General features: G+C 48.4%; 3 protein-coding genes across 3 annotated transcripts; 2 read left to right on the top strand and 1 right to left on the bottom strand.

The window, feature by feature from the left end:
- Positions 1-3,430: 3,430 nt before the first annotated feature.
- Positions 3,431-5,176, top strand: LOC124653219 (CASP-like protein 5B3). Its single transcript, XM_047192285.1, has 3 exons — positions 3,431-3,561; positions 4,435-4,567; positions 4,973-5,176. The coding sequence occupies exons 1-3, from the start codon at positions 3,431-3,433 to the stop codon at positions 5,174-5,176; spliced, it is 468 nt and encodes a 155-aa protein (XP_047048241.1).
- A 1,641-nt stretch (positions 5,177-6,817) lies between these two features.
- LOC124651596 (CASP-like protein 5B3) lies at positions 6,818-8,977 on the top strand. Its single transcript, XM_047190650.1, has 3 exons — positions 6,818-7,060; positions 8,146-8,278; positions 8,747-8,977. Exons 1-3 carry the CDS (start codon positions 6,930-6,932, stop codon positions 8,948-8,950), a joined length of 468 nt encoding a protein of 155 aa, XP_047046606.1. The 5' UTR covers positions 6,818-6,929; the 3' UTR covers positions 8,951-8,977.
- An 872-nt stretch (positions 8,978-9,849) lies between these two features.
- Positions 9,850-13,823, bottom strand: LOC124654358 (protein RDM16-like). The gene is made up of 6 exons (XM_047193368.1): positions 13,167-13,823; positions 12,362-12,634; positions 11,848-12,267; positions 11,566-11,760; positions 11,323-11,486; positions 9,850-11,237 (listed from the first exon to the last, which is right to left on the bottom strand). Exons 1-6 carry the CDS (start codon positions 13,821-13,823, stop codon positions 10,373-10,375), a joined length of 2,574 nt encoding a protein of 857 aa, XP_047049324.1. The 3' UTR covers positions 9,850-10,372.
- Positions 13,824-17,142: the final 3,319 nt, after the last annotated feature.

Below are 17,142 nucleotides of genomic sequence, written 5' to 3'. Positions count from 1 at the left end.
CTCACCCCCTATCCCGCTGAAATTATACGGGGTGAGTGCAGTTTGAGGGGCCTGTTAGACATGCTCTTAGTGCACTTAGATTTTAGTTGATGGGCAGCATCCTTCATCGCCTGTAGTTATGAGCACCTTGATGTGGAATAGTTATTGTTTAGATGAATTGGAATCATTAGCATGATGGGTATTATACGGAGATAAGTCGTGGGTACCTGAAAAATTCTCTGGTTATGGATCTTCTGACTCGTCACGTGTGCAATGGGAATTTTGTACGCGTCACGGAGCAAAACATGAAGTGTCGAGTTGAACATATTTCTCTGCAGTCAACCGAAATGGATTAATTTTTCGCTCTTGTTTTTTCCTGCGTCCGCCACCGGACATAAGGCTTACTGTCATTACCAAGTCAATGAAGTTGTTGCGCACGGCGAGAGAGATGGCGGTGATGCAACACATCCAAATTGACTGAGTCGCGTCACCGGGTCGCTCTTCCATGTGAAAATGTGAGTTTCTTTGGGCTCCACCACGCCGGCTCCACAAAAACTGCCGACTTAGCAGCTTTTAGATCATCTCCGGCCGCCTTGCCCAAAGCGTCCCCAAAGCAATTTGGGGCGCGCCGGATAAAAAATGTGTTCCAGCCGCGTCCCCCAAACCCCATTTTGTCTGGTGCGCTCCGATACGGTGTCCGGCGCTCCGAGCCCGTCTCCGTCCCACAAGGGACGCTCCGGGCACGCCGGACACAACGAAAAGCGAGGCGAACTGACGCGGGCCCGACGCGTCAGCGGCTCGGAAGGCTAAAACTCCGTCACCTACCTTTGGTCAAGCGACGTTAATGGCGTCCCTGTTTTCCCAGGCGACGCAGAGACGCGTCTCGTCGTGCATGGCCGCGTGGCCGTCCGCGCCGGCGTTATTGCGTGCAACCACCCGCTGTCGCCGCTGTTTTAAGACGCCCTGCAGTTCTCACCGCTCACAAACCTTCTCGTCGTCGCTGCCTCCCCCCTCCCAGATCTTCTCCTCGCCGCTCCAAAAATGTCGAGCTCGTCCTCCCGCAAGATCGCCGCGGCGAACGGCTTCGGCCGCGGCAGCCTCACCGTGCCGGAGGCGTGGGCGCTGTACCACGCCCGGTATCCAGTCCCACCGGACATGCGGCTGCCAAGCAGCGGCGGCTAGAAGATGGCCGTGAACGGCATGGGTGTCCCGCCGCCGCCGAAGCCGGGCACGGATCAATGGAGGGACGCCATCAAGGCCCGGCGGGCTCAACTCACCGCCGAGGAGCGGTTGGATCCGACGTGGGCGGTCGACAACAACGACGCCTGGTGGACGACGTACTTCAAGGCGAAGTACGACATCGAGATGTACAACACCGACGGGCTCGTCGGCGGCCCCAACAGCTGGAACAAGGACGGCTGCGCCCTGTTCTGGGGCGTTCCGGGGCGCACCCTCGAGAACGTCATCCGCGGCATCCGCAACGGCGCTCCAAGGTTGGAGATGCCATCGTCACCGCCGCCGTGTCCTCTATGGCAGCCGAGGATGAGGACGTACTCGTCCTCCTCGCACTCTTCTTCCTCAGGACCGGCGCGATCGACGCCATCCTCGTCGTACCGGTCGGCGCCCTACACCGTCCCCAAACGGGAGGTGAAGGAGAAGCCGGTGACGCCCGTCAACACGAGGCGTGGCGGCAGCGGAAGCCGGCGGCAGCAAGGGAGGCGCGGCGGCGCCCTCCTCATCCCGAAGCCGGAGGTGAAGGAGGAGTCGGAGGAAACGTCACAGGCGGCGCTGCTGGCGGAGTACGAGCGGCAGCAGCGGCTCATCGCCAGCAGCGACGACCCCGAGGACTGCCCAGGGCTGCGGGCGGCGTTCTTGGCGTCCATGAACGACAAGGATGCATGGAGGGGCGACCTCGACGCGGCGATCGCCATGTCCATCCGCGACTCCGGCAAGCCGCTGGTGGACCTCACCGACGACGGCGAGGCAGGACCAAGCGGCTTGGTGAAGGACGAGGCCGTCGACGAGCGCGTCAAGCAGGAGGTCGTCACCGACGACATGTACAACTTCCACCAGTACTACGACGCCTCCGGCCGCCGCAAGTACTTCTAGATTAGGTTTAGTTTAAATTTAGTCAAATTTCGTTCGAATCTATGTAAGTTTGGACGAATCTAATCGAATCTCGTTAAGTTTAAAATTTCCGAAATTTTATTTGGGGGACGCGACTGGGGAGCGACGTCCCCCAAACGCAGCATGAATCCCAAACGCTCAATCCGGCGCGGTTTGGGGACGCTTTGGGGGACGCGGCTGGAGATGCTCTTAGCAGGTCCGTCTTAAGGTTTCTTTCCGGTTTGTACTGGCCTAGCTCGGAAACGTGTTGGGACTTCCAATTGGCCAAGAATTGTATCTCCATGGCCTTGTCTAGCCTAATGCGGGCTACCACGTACGCAATATTACATGGAACTGTGCAGCTAAATCATGTGGTGAATTTGCAAGTTGTGGTACTGATTGTTAAACAAGGTAAGTTAATATGTTTAGCTCAAAAGCAACCCAGTAAACCTTCTGCAAATATTAATAATCTAGGTTTGTAACTATTCTTTTACCTTCTATAATACTACTACTCCAGGTCTACTTGCCTTTTTTGTTTGTCATTGGCACTGTCCACTAAACCACAAGTCGTCAACCAGGAACCAAAATTTCCGTGGCATGCCAACAAGCTCGAGGGCAACCGAAAGACCCGCCATGAATTTGCTCCTGCCCTACATCCCATTCCACGCGCACATTATGTCACATTGTCCGAGACGCGAGCTCAATTAGCCAGCGGCGACGTATACTACCGACCACGCCCTTGGTAATTGATGTTTATTACACAATTTTTATGTTCTCCCTTCTTGCCAAAATATAGTGCATATTAGTTTCTTTAAAGTCAAACCATAGAAAGTTTAATAAATTATGTAGAAAAAATATCAGCATCTTAAATATCAAATCCGTATCATTAGATAGATGAGGATATATTTGGTGTTGGAGATATAGATGATTTTCTCAACAAATTTGGTCAAACTTTACATCATTTAAGTTTTAAAAAATATTGTATGTACAATATTATGGTGGCAAGGAGGGAGTATTCTACAGTTTTAACTCATCTTTCCCCTGCTCGTGGATCATCGTTTAAGGCAGTTTCCAATTTGGTCCCGCAAGGGTAAGCGCGTACGTAGCTTTAACTTGGGTTCACATGGCCCTGCTTTCACTTAGCCAAAACTGGAAGAACACGGAAAATTTCTTGCGCATGGTCCAACGGGGACTTGATTCCTATAGAAGAAGAAAAGAAGAGCACCCGGCTGGAAATATCACATCCTGCACAGTTCAGCTTTTCCCAACGCTGCACTCGCCAGCTTTTCTCCTACACTGCACTCGCCTACCACCCCCGGCAGGCGGCAGCACCAAGAACAAGGGGATGAAGCTCATAGTGGGGAGCCCAGGGACATGGAGCAGCATGGCGCTGCGGGTGTCGCAGTGCGTCTTCGCCGCCGCATCCGTCTGTGCCATGGTCACTGCTTTCGGCTACTCCAACTACACAGCCTTCGCGTACTTTCTACCCCTAATTTCATTTTCCTCGCATACCTCTCTTGCAGAGTAGCAATGCTAGTTCTGGCCGCACGGTTGGCTGTGTGTTCAGCTGAATTCCCATATTTTTCCTGTTTTGGTAGAGCTGGATTCCACAAGCATTTGGAAAATCTATCGTAGTTACAGTTTCCTGAACAAAATCCTAGATTGTGTTGGTGTCCAATATAAGTTTTCCTTCTGCATCATGTCATACAAATCACTGCACAATTTATTCGAGGTGCCACCGGACAAGGAACTGACAAGTTCCTGGTTTTCTCCAAGAAAACCTTCACTTGTTGTGACTTCATCCAGAACTTAGATTAGTAGACTTGATCTATGTACCTCGGTGCAAATAAATATCCACCTTGGTTAAATATTCAGGCTTTGGCACGACCGAGTAAATAATTGTAGCAGACAGAACTGGGGTGTGGGTTGTGAGTGGCCGGGATTAGCTCAAGCTCAATTGTCTGCAAAACGGGGTGAATAACACCCTATTTGTTAAAAATGGAACTGGAATATAGGACATGTTTTAGACCCATATGTGTAGTGAAGCCTTATGTTTTCATCTACGTACCTGTAGTATTTGTTCTGTCATAATATTTATCATAATTATTAAATTTAGGTTTTATGTGTCAACATTTGAAATGTCTTGACTGTTGTATATATATATGTGTGTGCATGTGTGCTCTGGTGATTTATCCTTTCATATAAAATTCATAATATTTAAACTGTGAACAGCGCAGAATCTTCAATTTCTTGACTACTCTTCAGTATTGCTTAGGTAGGAGCTCAAGCTTGTTTTCTTGACACCATCTAACCTACTGAGTGCATTATCGCCGTCTCTCTTTATTTCAGCTACATGAGCACTGCGTTGCTCCTGCAGTTCATATGGAGTTTGGGCCTTGCTTGTGTCGATATCTTCTGTATAAGGAATAAAAAGGATCTTCACAGCCCGTTTATTGTAACCGTCATTGTCATCGGTGACTCGGTAGGTCATTCACTTTATCTATTCTATTATCCATGCAGCTATGTTTGAATGAGTTGAAAGCATGCACTGAGACAACTGAATCCAAACCTCAATCGATAATTCTTATAACTTCTTGCACAAATGGAAATTTCTAAGCAAAAGTTAGATGGAACACCTGCGCAAAAAGTCTTTTAAGCATGCCTTCTTCTCTTAAAGGAGGTAAAACTGGTTAACCAACGTTATAGTCTATCAAAGATTTTAGTTTTTTGGTAGAACTGATCGCTCCATTTGTCTCACCCGAAGTTGTTACATCTAAGAAGCACGACTCAAATATCCTGAAAATTTATTTTCGACTCAGAACAGTTTATGGAATAGTCTACTAGCAAGGTCTATCTGAGTGATCACAGCAATTTCCATGCATTGCAGATCATGACAATTCTAGTTTTTGGGGGAGCCTCTGCCTCCGCGAGTGTGACGGTTCTCTTCACGAGGGATATGCACATCTGCAGGGTATACTGGCGACTGGCATGCAGTCAGTTCGCTCTTTCGACCGTCTTGGCGTTCATCGTGTGCTCCTTGGATGCTGCATCTTCTTTCTCCGGGTTCTGGCTACTGGTTTCGTTTTTCTAGTGATCTCACATATATGCCACGGTGTGCTAATTGTCAGTTCACAGTATATCCATTGCAATGTGCTCGGGGCACTTAGATTTGAGTTGATGGAACATCCTTAGTCACTACTAGATATATTTTTGTTTGATAGTTCATCTACTGTAAAAGTTCCCATAATTAGTCACGCCTCTACATGAAAAATGCTCTGGTCATTGATCTTGTGAGTTGCCAAGCGAGCAATGGAATTTTATACATACCATGGCAAAGAAAACATGTGGGGTCCACTTGGACATATTTCTCTTCAACCATAAGAAATGGATTGAATATATCTTCAGAAGGAAATTCAGTTGACCCATAATTTCTAATCTTGACCCAAGTTGCCTAAGTTGACCTGAATAAGCTGATTTTCCCTCTAGCTAGTCAACTATTTAGAACCATAGTTAAGTTCCTACATCAAAATGTCCCATTAGTAATGATGGACTATTTTATATTAACCAATCATTTATTTGTTTCTTTGTTGTTTTTCTTTTGCATGTAAAGAAGGAAAGGAGGACCAATATTTAATTTAGTGTTTTCTTACTTCCTTTGTACTTTTCGTCATTCATGTGTACAATGTAATATTCTAACTAAATGTTGTAAAAAGTATTCGAATATTCAAAAGGATTCGTAGTATTATTTAAAAAAATCACATTTTCTTCCATTTGATTTTACAGTTGTTTGTATTATTCATGGATTACTGAATACTATTTATTTGGAAATCAAATTTCCAAATCTATCTCAGCTTCCATTGTGATGGTGTCATTGGTATTTGTATTTTTCTTTATTCTCCGAGTTGTGCTCAAAAATTTAAATTATCAAAGGTTAGTGGAAATTGATGGCAGCCAAATCAAACTTTAATCGTCCATTTAAGCAAAACTTTGATCCCTACGTTAACTTTAATCAAAGAGCTAGGTTTTAATGTTCTAGGTTTTTACATGCATGAATTGAGTGAACATACCTAGAATCTACCCCTTTCAAGTATCTAAGCTATGGGATCTAACAATCTTCACAAAAATGTACTTGGGTGCTATATATATTTGGTGTGGTAGATATCAAGAACGTTTTTCCTATAAACTTGATTAAACATTTAAAAAGTTTGATTTATGAAAAAAGTAGTTAGAACTTCAATTAATTTGAGATAGAGTGAAGTAGCTAGCTAATTGAGCTATCTACTCGGGCTTACTACTATTATGTACACGCCACATGTATTCCACAGTTTTACCAAATCTTTCCCTGCTATCTGATCATCGTTTAAGGCAATTTCCGATTTGGTGCAGGAAGGGTAAGCGCGTACGTAGCTTTAACTCGGGTTCACATGGCCCTGCTTCCACTTAGCCAAAACTGGAAGAACACGCGAAATCTCTTGGCAATTGGGACCTGACTCTTATAGGAGAAGAAAACGAGGGCACTCGGCTGGAAAGGACGTAGAAATATCCAAGTGCTACTAGCAGAGGTACCCCCAGGCAGGCAGTGGATGCTCAGTTACTCGCGTTTCATCTGTCCCTTCACAGTTTCACGGCATTTCAACCACCAGGAGAGGTCAGGTACCCCACACGGTGGGCGTCACTCGTTTACATATTCTTTCGTTTTCGCAGCGAGCAGTCATCGTTCCTGCCATCAACTTTCCCATCCCACCCGGCGCTGCTAAGCTAGGAATCCACCCGTGGCAGCACACTCGCCGGCTTCGATCTCCACCCCCGGCGGCAGCATCCACCCGACCGATCGACCCAAGGAGATGAAGCTCATCGCAGGGAGCCCGGGGACATGGAGCGGCATGGCGCTGCGGGTGTCGCAGTGCATCTTCGCCGCCGCATCCGTCTGCACCATGGTCACCGGCTTCGGCTTCTCCAACTACACCGCCTTCGCGTAAGTTCTATCTCCCCACCACTCCCGATTTAAGTTTCTTCGCATACCTTAGATTGCATTTTGGGTCCGTCGGGGTTTTGGCCTTAGGTTGGGTGATTTCTTCTCTTGCTTTCGAACTGGCGTTATCCTGGAGATCGATGGCCCCTTTTATTTTCGTTCCCCTTCCATCACCACAAGCGTTTGGATAATTCGCCGTAGTTACAGTTTTCTGGGCGAAGATTTCTGAACAAAAGACTAGATTGTGTTGGTGTCTAGTAAGTAGTATAAATTTTCCTTCAGCATCATGTCATACAAATCACTTCACAATTTATTGGAGGCGCCACTGGAGAAGGAATTGACATCTTCCTGGATTTTTCCAATAAAAACCTTCACTTGCTGTGACTTCGTCCAGAACTCAGAGTAATACACTTAATTTCTGCACCTCTATGTAAATAAAAACCTACCTGGGCTCAGTGTTCAGGATTTGGCACACATTAAATAACTGTATTAGGGTGTTTGTAAGGATTTCTGAAACAGAACTCGGATGTTGAGGGGCCGGGATTAGTGAGAAGCTCATTTCTCTGCAGAACAGGGTGAACAGCACCATACTCTTTTTTTGTTTACTGAACAGAACCATACTTGCTAGTTGTTACAAGGGAACTGGAATATTTCTGCACCATATGCTTTCCCTGTGTATGTGTTTTTTGTGCCCACATGTGTAACGAGTTTAGTGTTTCTAATTTACCTGTAGTAAAATTTTCCAGTGATATGTTTTATCAACAAAAAATTACAGTATAGTTTATTTTTCAACATGTGAAGTGTCTTGACTGTTGTATGTGTGCCGGTGTGCTCCAATGATTTATCCTTTCAAATCAAGTTCTTGATTAATCTTCAGAATTTCTTGGTTGCTGAGATTATGAGCTGCATAAATCTTCAAACTCCGATGATTTATCCTTTCATATCAAGTTCATAATAATGAGATTGTGAGCTGCATAAATCTTCAATTTTTTTATTACTCTTCGGAATTGCTTGGGCAGGAGCTCAAGTGTTTTTTTCCTTCACATCATCTAACCTAATGAGCGTGTTATGGTTTCTCTTTATTTCAGCTACATGAACACTGTGTTGATCCTGCAGTTTATGTGGAGTTTGGGCCTTGCTTGTGTTGATATCTTCTCCCTGAGGAACAAAAAGGATCTTCACGACCCCGCTATCGTAACCCTCATTGTTTTCGGTGACTGGGTAGGTCATTCACTTTATCTTCAAAATCGGATGATGTTCGTTGGTTTTTCTTAATGAGTTGAAAGCATGCGCTGTGACAATTGAATCCAAAGTCCTTAAAACTTCTTGCTCAAATGGAAATTCGTAAGCGGAAGTTAGATGGAGCACTTGCGCAAAAAGTCTTTTTAAGGATGTCTTCTTCTCTTAAAGGGAGGTAAAACTAGAATTTAGCCAATAGAGAAGCACGAGTTGCTCTTGTCCTGAATTTTTTTCGTCAGTTAGGGATGAAAAACTGGTGAACCAACTGTATAGTTCATCAAAGGTCCTATTTTTCTGTTGCAACTGATCGCTGCCATTGTTCTCAGCCAAAGTTGTTACATCGCACAGTTAAAATGCCTTGCAAAATAATTTTTTGACTCGAGTGGTTTTTGGAATGTTGAACACGCAAGGTCCATCTGATTGATCACAGCAACTGTCCATTCATTGCAGATCATGTCTGTTCTCGTTTTCGCGGGAGCCTCTGCCTCCGCCAGTCTGGTGATCCTCTTCACGAAGGATTTGGACTTCTGCAAGGTATACTGGCGACTGGCATGCAGTCAGTTCGTGCTTTCGACCATCTTGGCGTTCATGGTGTGGGCGGTGGACGCTGCGTCTTCTTTCTCTGGGTTCTGGCTACTGGTCTCTTTCTTCTAGCGGTCTCACATGCCATGGTGTGCTAATTGTCAGTCAAACAGTATAGCGATTGCAATGTGCTCGGGGCACTTAGATTTGAGATGATGATGGACAGCTTCATCCTTCATGACTTCTAGATATAACGTACTACCTCTGGTCTTGTTTAATCGACGCGTCGTTCGTACCAGTGTAGTTGTTTTGCTCCGCTCACCTCGCGTCAATTTAATCCGTCCGGAGGGAGTATGTTTGATAGCTCATCTTTGTTTCGGGAACTGGTTATGACTTATAGCATCCTGTGTGTAATAGTTATCGTTTTGATGATGTGGAACCATCAATATGGAGAGTAATTATATATGGAGATAAGTCACGACTCTACCTGAAAAATAATCAGGTTCTCAATCTTCTCACCTGTCAGGTGTGCAATGGAACCATGGCGAAAAGCATGTAGCGTCCAGTTGCATACATTTCTCTTGGGCCAAAAGAAACGTGTTAAATATATGTTCAGAAGGAAAGTTAATTTTGGTCTTTAGCCTGCTCTATAATCAGGCTTTTCCCGCCATTTTATATAAGCCACGGATTCTGTAAAACACACAATTACAAGAAGCAAACTGGATACCATAAGAAGTATAAGTAGACAACCGCAGTGCAGTCCTGTGGAAGTATGACTAGTGGAAGGGCTTTCAGAAAATACGCTAGATTGGCATCTCTAACAGAGAAAACCGGTCGAAACGTTTTTTAACCAGAGCCAACCGACTATGCTAGACATCCAGGAGGCAAGACAATGCTTCTAATATCAGCACAGCCCAAAGCATACGCTTTAGCTTCCATTTGTCTTACCCAAGTTCAGGAGCATGATAATCTGTCGCAGAACTCTGCTGATGCAACACCATGCACCATTTATGCTTGGTTCACCAAGGTCATAATATCCACATCATAATCCTTATATATACAATGCAGGAACAAAAATGCAGTCACATAAGATAACTCAAAGAATATACAAGCATGAATATGAATGAACAGAAAAGAAGTTTCGATCATTACTAGTTTAGAGATCACAACAGCATTCATCAAAAACAGTGTGTAGCAACTTATTCAAACTAGCATCGGACACAACTCCTTAGAATCAATTCGCAACATAACAGTATGCAAGGCCTGCGCAGCCGGAGCTCTTAAACTGATATGACTGACTAGATACATCTGAAAGATATACCGCAAAATTCCAACAGCTCTTCCATGTGTTCAGTGTCTAGATAACGTAAGCAGTGCTACTCGGTCCAACAAGCATATGAACAGTCTGGAAATGAAATGTCCGTAACAATTCAAAGTACTACTCGGTCCAGTACTAGAAGTACGCTTTTGCACGTAAGGCAGCCTCACAACCTGCATGTGACTAGTAGAGCAATCCGCAGCAATTACCCTCCATGAATTGAACAGAAGATGAGCTCAAGATGAATCTTCCGAAAAGTTGACAGCCAGGTCCCAGTAGTGTGGAACAGAAGCATCTGCAAACACCTTCTTGGCAGCAGCCTCACTCCGGCACTGATGCACACTGAACTTGGTAAAGGTGCGCTTCCCAACACTACCTTGCCATACTAATGCACAGCTATTCACCGGCTTGTCTGGTTCGTCCTCAGCGTCATCCTCGCCACCAACTGCAGCAGCCCAGTCAATCCGGTTCAGCATCAGCTTATTGTACCTCTTGATTGACTTCTTCCCTCCTTCCACAACCACAACACTTATACCATCTGCGATAACTGCAGCACCAGTCAGCCGGTTCTCTTGAGCATTCACGTCAACTTTAAAGCGTGTCTGAGGGTGTGACAGGTCTCTGATTCTGTACACACAAACAATCCAGTCTAGTGTGTTAGGATCATCAAAAAGCTTCCTCTCCTTCTTCTCACGGCGCTCTGCTGGTGTGAGTTTGCGGGCAATATTGCGATCCACGTGAGCCTGCTCACGCTCTGCAGCAGCTGTTCGTATTTCCATCTCCATACGTGTTGGATCCTGTGTAGCCTCTGCACCCAGTACTTTCATAAGGTTGCTCATCTTGACCTTGGGCTTTGGTGGCTCCAAGAGGCCTTGCCTAATCATTTCTTGCCTATCTTTTTCCTTTGCGAGGCGCCTCTGTGTTCTGAGCTTCTTCTGCTCCTTCTTAGTCAGCTTAAGAGGCTGAGGCGGTGGTGGTGCAGGCTCAGCAGGTGGTTCCAATGGCTCTGGATGTTCTACGTAGATGGTTATCCTATCCATATTAAGCTTTTCCAAAGAGATGTCATCCTCGTACGTGGCAGAAATTAAAATTTTCGAGTCCCTGCAAAGATATAGAGTAGGCATTAGTTGCTGTATGCTGATAAAGGAAGTCTGGGAACAATCAACAGAGGGTGGTAGCCACAAACCATGGCTCAATGTCAGGAATCTCTTCCTTCTGCTTTTGCTTTGGAGGCCTTCCGCCCGGAGCAATTTCAATTAGGTTTGGATTCATGTCTACTTCGACCTTCGCCTTAGCAAGTTGAGCTTGTTTTACTTTAAGCTCTTTAGCTTGTGCATCACCAAATTGACTCTGCATAATCAAACTTTTAAGTTCAGCTACCAAAGATACAGTAAACTAAAACATGACCAACAGGTAAGTTTTCAGAGACCTTAATCCTCTGCAATTCAGCCTGCCTCGTAAGCTTGCCTTCCTCAACAAATATGAATCCTGGCCTTTTAGGACGAAGGAGCTTGGTTGGGTTGATGCCCATCCTTTCATCAAAATGAACAGTAGATTTTGCAAGTGACTCCAGGTCAGGTTTGATAATCTGGAACGCATCCTTCTTCTGCTTATTAATGTTGACCTACCAAAGGTTGAACCAAAAGTAGCAGGTCAATATACAGAACTATATATCATATTGAAATATGTGTTTAAGTTACAGAAGTTTTACCTTCAGAGTACTCAGACTGCTTGGCTTGGTCATGCTGATAACATTCCCATGCTCATCAATTTCCCTACCTTGAGCATCAAGACGGAGAACAGGAGCCTTGGCGGGTCTTTGAGAAACAGCTAATTCACTGGATGTGCCAGGGAACATGTTGATAACAGGTGCAAACTGTGGATCCTGGCGAAATCCCATACTAGCAGCAAGTTCTTGTGCTCGCTTCACAGCATCCAAATTGGGAATGTTGGTAAGGCCTGAAATACCAGCTGCAACAGCTGCAGCTGCTGCCATCCCAGATGCAATACTAGCAGGCAGTTCAGAAGCCGCACCAGCATGTCCTGAAGACGCACTTGAGCCAGAAACAGGCTGGGTTTCTTTCTTAGGAGTTTGCGCATCAGAAAGAGCAGTACCAAGTTTATTATTAAGCTGTGGGGGAAAACATGAACTTAGAATGGTTGCAAAATTATAAGGAGAGCAATGAAGCTGAAGCAAAGGACAGGCAACAGATGTAATGTCTTACCCCAGATAACCTCTTGAGTTTTTCTGAAAGTTCCTTCTTCAGTTGCAAAGCTTTTTTAGCTTTGGCTAAAGCATCAAGACTTAAGTTACTACTTCTGCCAGCGGCTGAATTTGGAGTTCCATCTGTACTAGATTTTCCAGTAACTTGATCAGATCTAATACTAACTCCCCCATTTTCATTGGTGGTAGTAATCGAGGATACCTTTGAAGCAACAGGATCAGCAGATGGCACCGCAACAGCAGGTGCAGAATTAAGCGGCTGCTGTGCACCAACCTGCAAAATATAATATGCAAAGTCAGGATAGAGATGGATCCAATGATGAACCTCAAAGAAAGCAAGAAGCGCAGACAAAAAAAAATCTTCCGAAGAGAACTCAAGTATTTATTTCGCTTAACCTCACGTATTTGCTAAACAATTACCCCCTCCGTCCCATATTAATCGACTCAACCTGGGTCGAGTAATTTGGGACAGAGGGGATATCATATACGCCAGCAATGTACACTATTATGAATTACACAAATGCAACAGCATCTCTTTCTGAAGGACTTCATTCTAAATCAGGAACTAATAGGTAGCATGCGCCAGCAATGTACACTAGTATGAGTTACACAAATGCAACAGCATATCTTTCTTAAGGACTTCATTCTAAAGCAGGAACTAATAGTTAGTATAACTATCACTAACTAGAAAACTCTGAGCTCAGCAAATTGGTACTCAACCACAATAGGAATCACTTGGCCAAAATTTCAGAAACATAAATCGCATCACTAGAACATGGTTCACGAGAACAGCACAGGATACTTACATTAGGCGCTGCGCCGCCGTGTGAGTCTCCATTAGCACCAGGCTCTACCTTCTTGTGCTCACGAGACGAACCGTCCCTGCCCCTCTTCTGATCACCATTCTCATCTCCGTCATCGAACCTCCTGCGCTCCCGCCTGGGCCTCTCCTCCGTCCGCGGGGCCGGATCCACCGCCGCGGCCCTGGCCCTCTTCCCACCCTCCCGGTCGGCGGGCTCCTCGCCGTCGCGGCGGCCCCCGCTGTCGTGCTCCTTCCGCTTCCGCGTCGACGGCGGGGGCGGGGGCTGCTGCTCCCGGTCCGCCGGGTCCGCGGAGTCCCGCGGCGCGCGGCTCGAGGAGCGGTCGCGCTTCGCGGGGGGCGGGGACGACTCTGAGGGGGAGCGCGAGCGGCGCCTGCGCGCGCGGCGGCGGTCTTCGTCGGCGACGGCAGCAGCGGAAGTGTCGTCGGCGCCGCGCTTGTGGTGGCGGCGGTCGTCCTCGGCGTCGCGCGACTTGTGGTGGCTGCCGTCGCCGTCGTGGCGGCGGCGGCGGTGGCGGTCCTCGTCGCGGTCGCGGTCGCGGGCGGCGTGGCGGTCGTCGTCGCGGTCCCGGTCGCGGCGGGAGGAGCGGTCGTCGTCGCGGTCGCGGTCGCGGTCCCGGCGGGAGGAGCGGTCGCGATCCATGGAGTGGGAGGTGGGAGGGGGTTCTCGCGGCGCGCCGGAGATGGGGGCGGATGGGAGCGGCGCGCCGGAGATGGGGGCGGCGCGGTGCTAGGGTTAGGGCGGGTGCGTGGTGCCAGGCGCCGCTAATGGGCTGGGCCGGGCGATTCCGAGGCGACAGAGGGGTTTAAGAAGGTGTTTGGTTCAGCTTTGTTAACATAGACGGTGCTGGAAGGAATCAGATCTGAGGTGGAAGAGCAAACACGGGTTGGGGAATCCAGAGAAGAAGCACTGCAAGGAAGATGATCGTTGATCGGCGACCGCCTCTGCTCTCTACCCGCGCCGGCGCCGCGGCTCGCCGGAGGAGAGGCGCAGCACGAGCCAAGTCGGTTCTGACTCGCGACGCGATTGTGGTTTACAATGAACCAAACATGTCTACTAGCGGTATGAGATTAAGAAAAAGAAATTGAAAATGAATTATCCGGCATGCAATGTTTGAGAAACTGAAAACGAATACCGTAGACCGGAAAATGCAGGGATTTGAAAAAACAAAGTGGTAGTTTCAAAGAGATCAAATACTTACCAGCATGAACTTCCAAGAAATTCAATCAACGTGCTGCCAACCGCAAACAAATTATAAATACGGAGTACTACATTCTGGGATCGGAGGGGCTGTGGTGCGAAGGAAGTTTCAGCTCCTTCCTTTCACGCTTCCGCTCCACCCGACGCGCCCGATTCCGCCGTCCCGCCCATCTCCAGCCACCATAGCCTCCGCGACCGAACCAACATGGACGTAGCCGCCCCTCCGCCGCTCCCGGGCAAGGGCGCACGCGGACCAGCTGCAGCGACCGCGTCCGGATCTAGCGCTGCCGCGGAAGCCACCACCGACCCCGCCGTCGTCGCCGCACCTCTCGCTGCTGCAGCGGCCGGAAAGCGGAAGCGATTGGGGCAGCACATCGTCCCGGCGCCTCCCGCTGGCCCGGCGCTCAACGCTGCAGTTCTCCCTGCCGTCCCGACCAAGCGGGTGAAGCGGCCGACGAGCAAGGTGGCAGCCGTGGCGCAGACGCCGAAGAAGCCGGCTCCAAAGAAGGTTGCGAAGAAGCCACCGGCGGCCAAGATGGTGTCGGTTGCTGCCTTGACTGCGGCGGTGCTGCCTACACCGCCGGAGCCGGTCGATGCGCGCAAGGTGGTCGATGAAAGTCCCAAGGTTGATGACGCGCCGGAGTCGTTCGTTGGCATGCTCAACGATGCTGTCGTGGACATCGACACGCCGCCACTTGCGGACTACGGTGACTACAACGACGGGGCGGTGGCCAAGGCGAAGGGGAGAGCGATCCGGACCGGCAACTACACCGAGTTCGAAGACGTGATCTTGATCAAGGCTTGGGAGGCGGTCTCGATGGATGTCGTGACCGGCACCGACCAAACCGGCAAGAGGTATTGGCAACGCATCGAGGATAAGTTCTTCCAATTGATGCCGTGATCACTTCCCTCTTTCATGATGTAATGTTCGATCTTCTTTTGGTGTCGTGTTTCATGTATGATTGAGTACTCTGAACAATCTATTTTGCATGATTATGTTGCTGCATTTGAGAATTATCGAATAATTCGGATAAACCATGCGTTTGCGGTTTCTGGTTGTGGGCTGAAAAATGTCCGTGCAGTCCGCGTTTGCCGCATGTGGACTGTGCGGCCGTTTTTCGGCCTCCAAAACGCGTTTAGGGTGGCCTGTGACGTGGGCATTACCCTTCGGGTAACCAGTATTGCCCTATCTGGTATTGACAAATTGGAGGCCCATGAAGATACCTGAAGGCGAGATGGGCCACTAGGTCGACGCACTAGAAGATTCCTTGACGGGCAAGACAAGGAAGCGAACAAACAAGGAAAGATTGGATCTAAAATTACTGTAAACCTAGTCGTACTCGGTGAGACCTCTTGAGACTTGGCCTCCTATATAAAGGCCAGGAAAGGGGCTGCCGAGGGACAGAATCGATCTTAGCAATCTTAGCCAGAAAAAGCTTAGAGCTAGGTCATCATAGCAATAGCCATCTCGACGAGATCTCAGCCGAACTATTCGGCACCCCATTGTAACCCATTATCATCATAATCAAGAACAGACAGGCAGGACGTAAGGGTTTTACCTCATCGAGGGCCCCGAACCTGGGTAAATCGCTCTCCCCGCTTGTCTGTGAACCGATGTCTCGTGTCGCCTTGCAGGATTCCGTCAACCCTAAGCCCCTATCGGAGGGCATTGGCGAGGAGTACCCTCGACAATTGGCGTCGTCTGTGGGAACCCTGTCGGCACAAGGCAGAGCATCGGCAGATCCGATCATGACACCGGCGGCTTCGCCGGCAGCTTCATCGCCAGCCTTCATCGACACCATCGTCACCGACCCCGGGAAGCCCGATTCGATTCGGCTCCTACGAGTTTACTCCACACAGCGATTCCTCCCGCTCGAACTTTTCGGATCTACAAGGAAACATGGAGATGACCTTCGGCAGCGTCCACTACAACGTCAACGCAGAGGAATCCTTCGATTGCTAGAATCCCCCACTTCCGGATCGGCGGGATCAAGCGCGTCATCATCACTCGACCTCGTCGGTTGGACCGACGGGATCGACGTGCTCCCCCGTGCCCTCGACTCCCCGCTCGGTGTCCTCCATGTCGGTAGGATCGGATGATTCCTCATCCTCGAAACTAACTTCGTACTACTGCCTGAACTGTGACACCAGGCACGGGCTGGGATCAAGCGACACACCATTCATCTGCAACGTCCAGTATTCATCGGGAGAGGACAGTATCGACAGCATCATCTAGGGAACCACCCGAAGGACGGCACACCATCAGGTTTATGTCGCCAATAACACGGGAAACGCAAGGCGCAGAGGAGACGAGGACCATACCCCTCGTTCCAGTAGAAGGACAAGTTTTGGAAACAGCGCCAGCAACCGCGACAGCGATTACACTATCGCGGATGAGGAGTGGGCGGCAGCAAGGGCAACAGTACTCAACAACACGCCGCTCCCCGCAGGAACTTCAGTTGGAACCCTCAATGCTTATCGCTCCATACTAGAGAAAAACCGGGAGCATGATGGCGTGTATTTCACACGTTCGTTGGGCAACCCCAAGAGGAAGGTATGATGCGCACAGCAGCAAGTTTTCCCTCAGAAAGAAACCAAGGTTTATCGAACCAGGAGGAGCCAAGAAGCACGTTGAAGGTTGATGGCGGCGGGATGTAGTGCGGCGCAACACCGGAGATTCCGGCGCCAACGTGGAACCCGCACAACACAACCAAAGTACTTTGCCCCAACGAAACAAGTGAGGTTGTCAATCTCACCGGCT

Source organism: Lolium rigidum, chromosome 5 (assembly GCF_022539505.1).
Source record: "Lolium rigidum isolate FL_2022 chromosome 5, APGP_CSIRO_Lrig_0.1, whole genome shotgun sequence".
Taxonomy (NCBI): Eukaryota; Viridiplantae; Streptophyta; class Magnoliopsida; order Poales; family Poaceae; genus Lolium; species Lolium rigidum.
The sequence above is the reverse complement of the archived record's forward strand: the minus strand, read 5'-3'. Positions and strand labels throughout refer to the sequence as shown.

What these genes read in the sequence shown, in the direction of transcription:
- LOC124651596 (XM_047190650.1), top strand. Translation starts at nt 6,930, where the DNA reads ATGAAGCTCATCGCAGGGAGCCCGGGGACATGGAGCGGCATGGCGCTG. An exon ending in TCCAACTACACCGCCTTCGC is followed by an intron (nt 7,061 to 8,145) that starts GTAAGTTCTATC and finishes TCTTTATTTCAG; the next exon opens with CTACATGAACACTGTGTTGA. An exon ending in TCATTGTTTTCGGTGACTGG is followed by an intron (nt 8,279 to 8,746) that starts GTAGGTCATTCA and finishes CATTCATTGCAG; the next exon opens with ATCATGTCTGTTCTCGTTTT.
- LOC124654358 (XM_047193368.1), bottom strand. Translation starts at nt 13,823, where the DNA reads ATGGATCGCGACCGCTCCTCCCGCCGGGACCGCGACCGCGACCGCGAC. An exon ending in AACTCAAGAGGTTATCTGGG is followed by an intron (nt 12,268 to 12,361) that starts GTAAGACATTAC and finishes TTTCCCCCACAG; the next exon opens with CTTAATAATAAACTTGGTAC. An exon ending in CTGAATTGCAGAGGATTAAG is followed by an intron (nt 11,487 to 11,565) that starts GTCTCTGAAAAC and finishes TTGATTATGCAG; the next exon opens with AGTCAATTTGGTGATGCACA.
- LOC124653219 (XM_047192285.1), top strand. Translation starts at nt 3,431, where the DNA reads ATGAAGCTCATAGTGGGGAGCCCAGGGACATGGAGCAGCATGGCGCTG. An exon ending in TCCAACTACACAGCCTTCGC is followed by an intron (nt 3,562 to 4,434) that starts GTACTTTCTACC and finishes TCTTTATTTCAG; the next exon opens with CTACATGAGCACTGCGTTGC. An exon ending in TCATTGTCATCGGTGACTCG is followed by an intron (nt 4,568 to 4,972) that starts GTAGGTCATTCA and finishes CATGCATTGCAG; the next exon opens with ATCATGACAATTCTAGTTTT.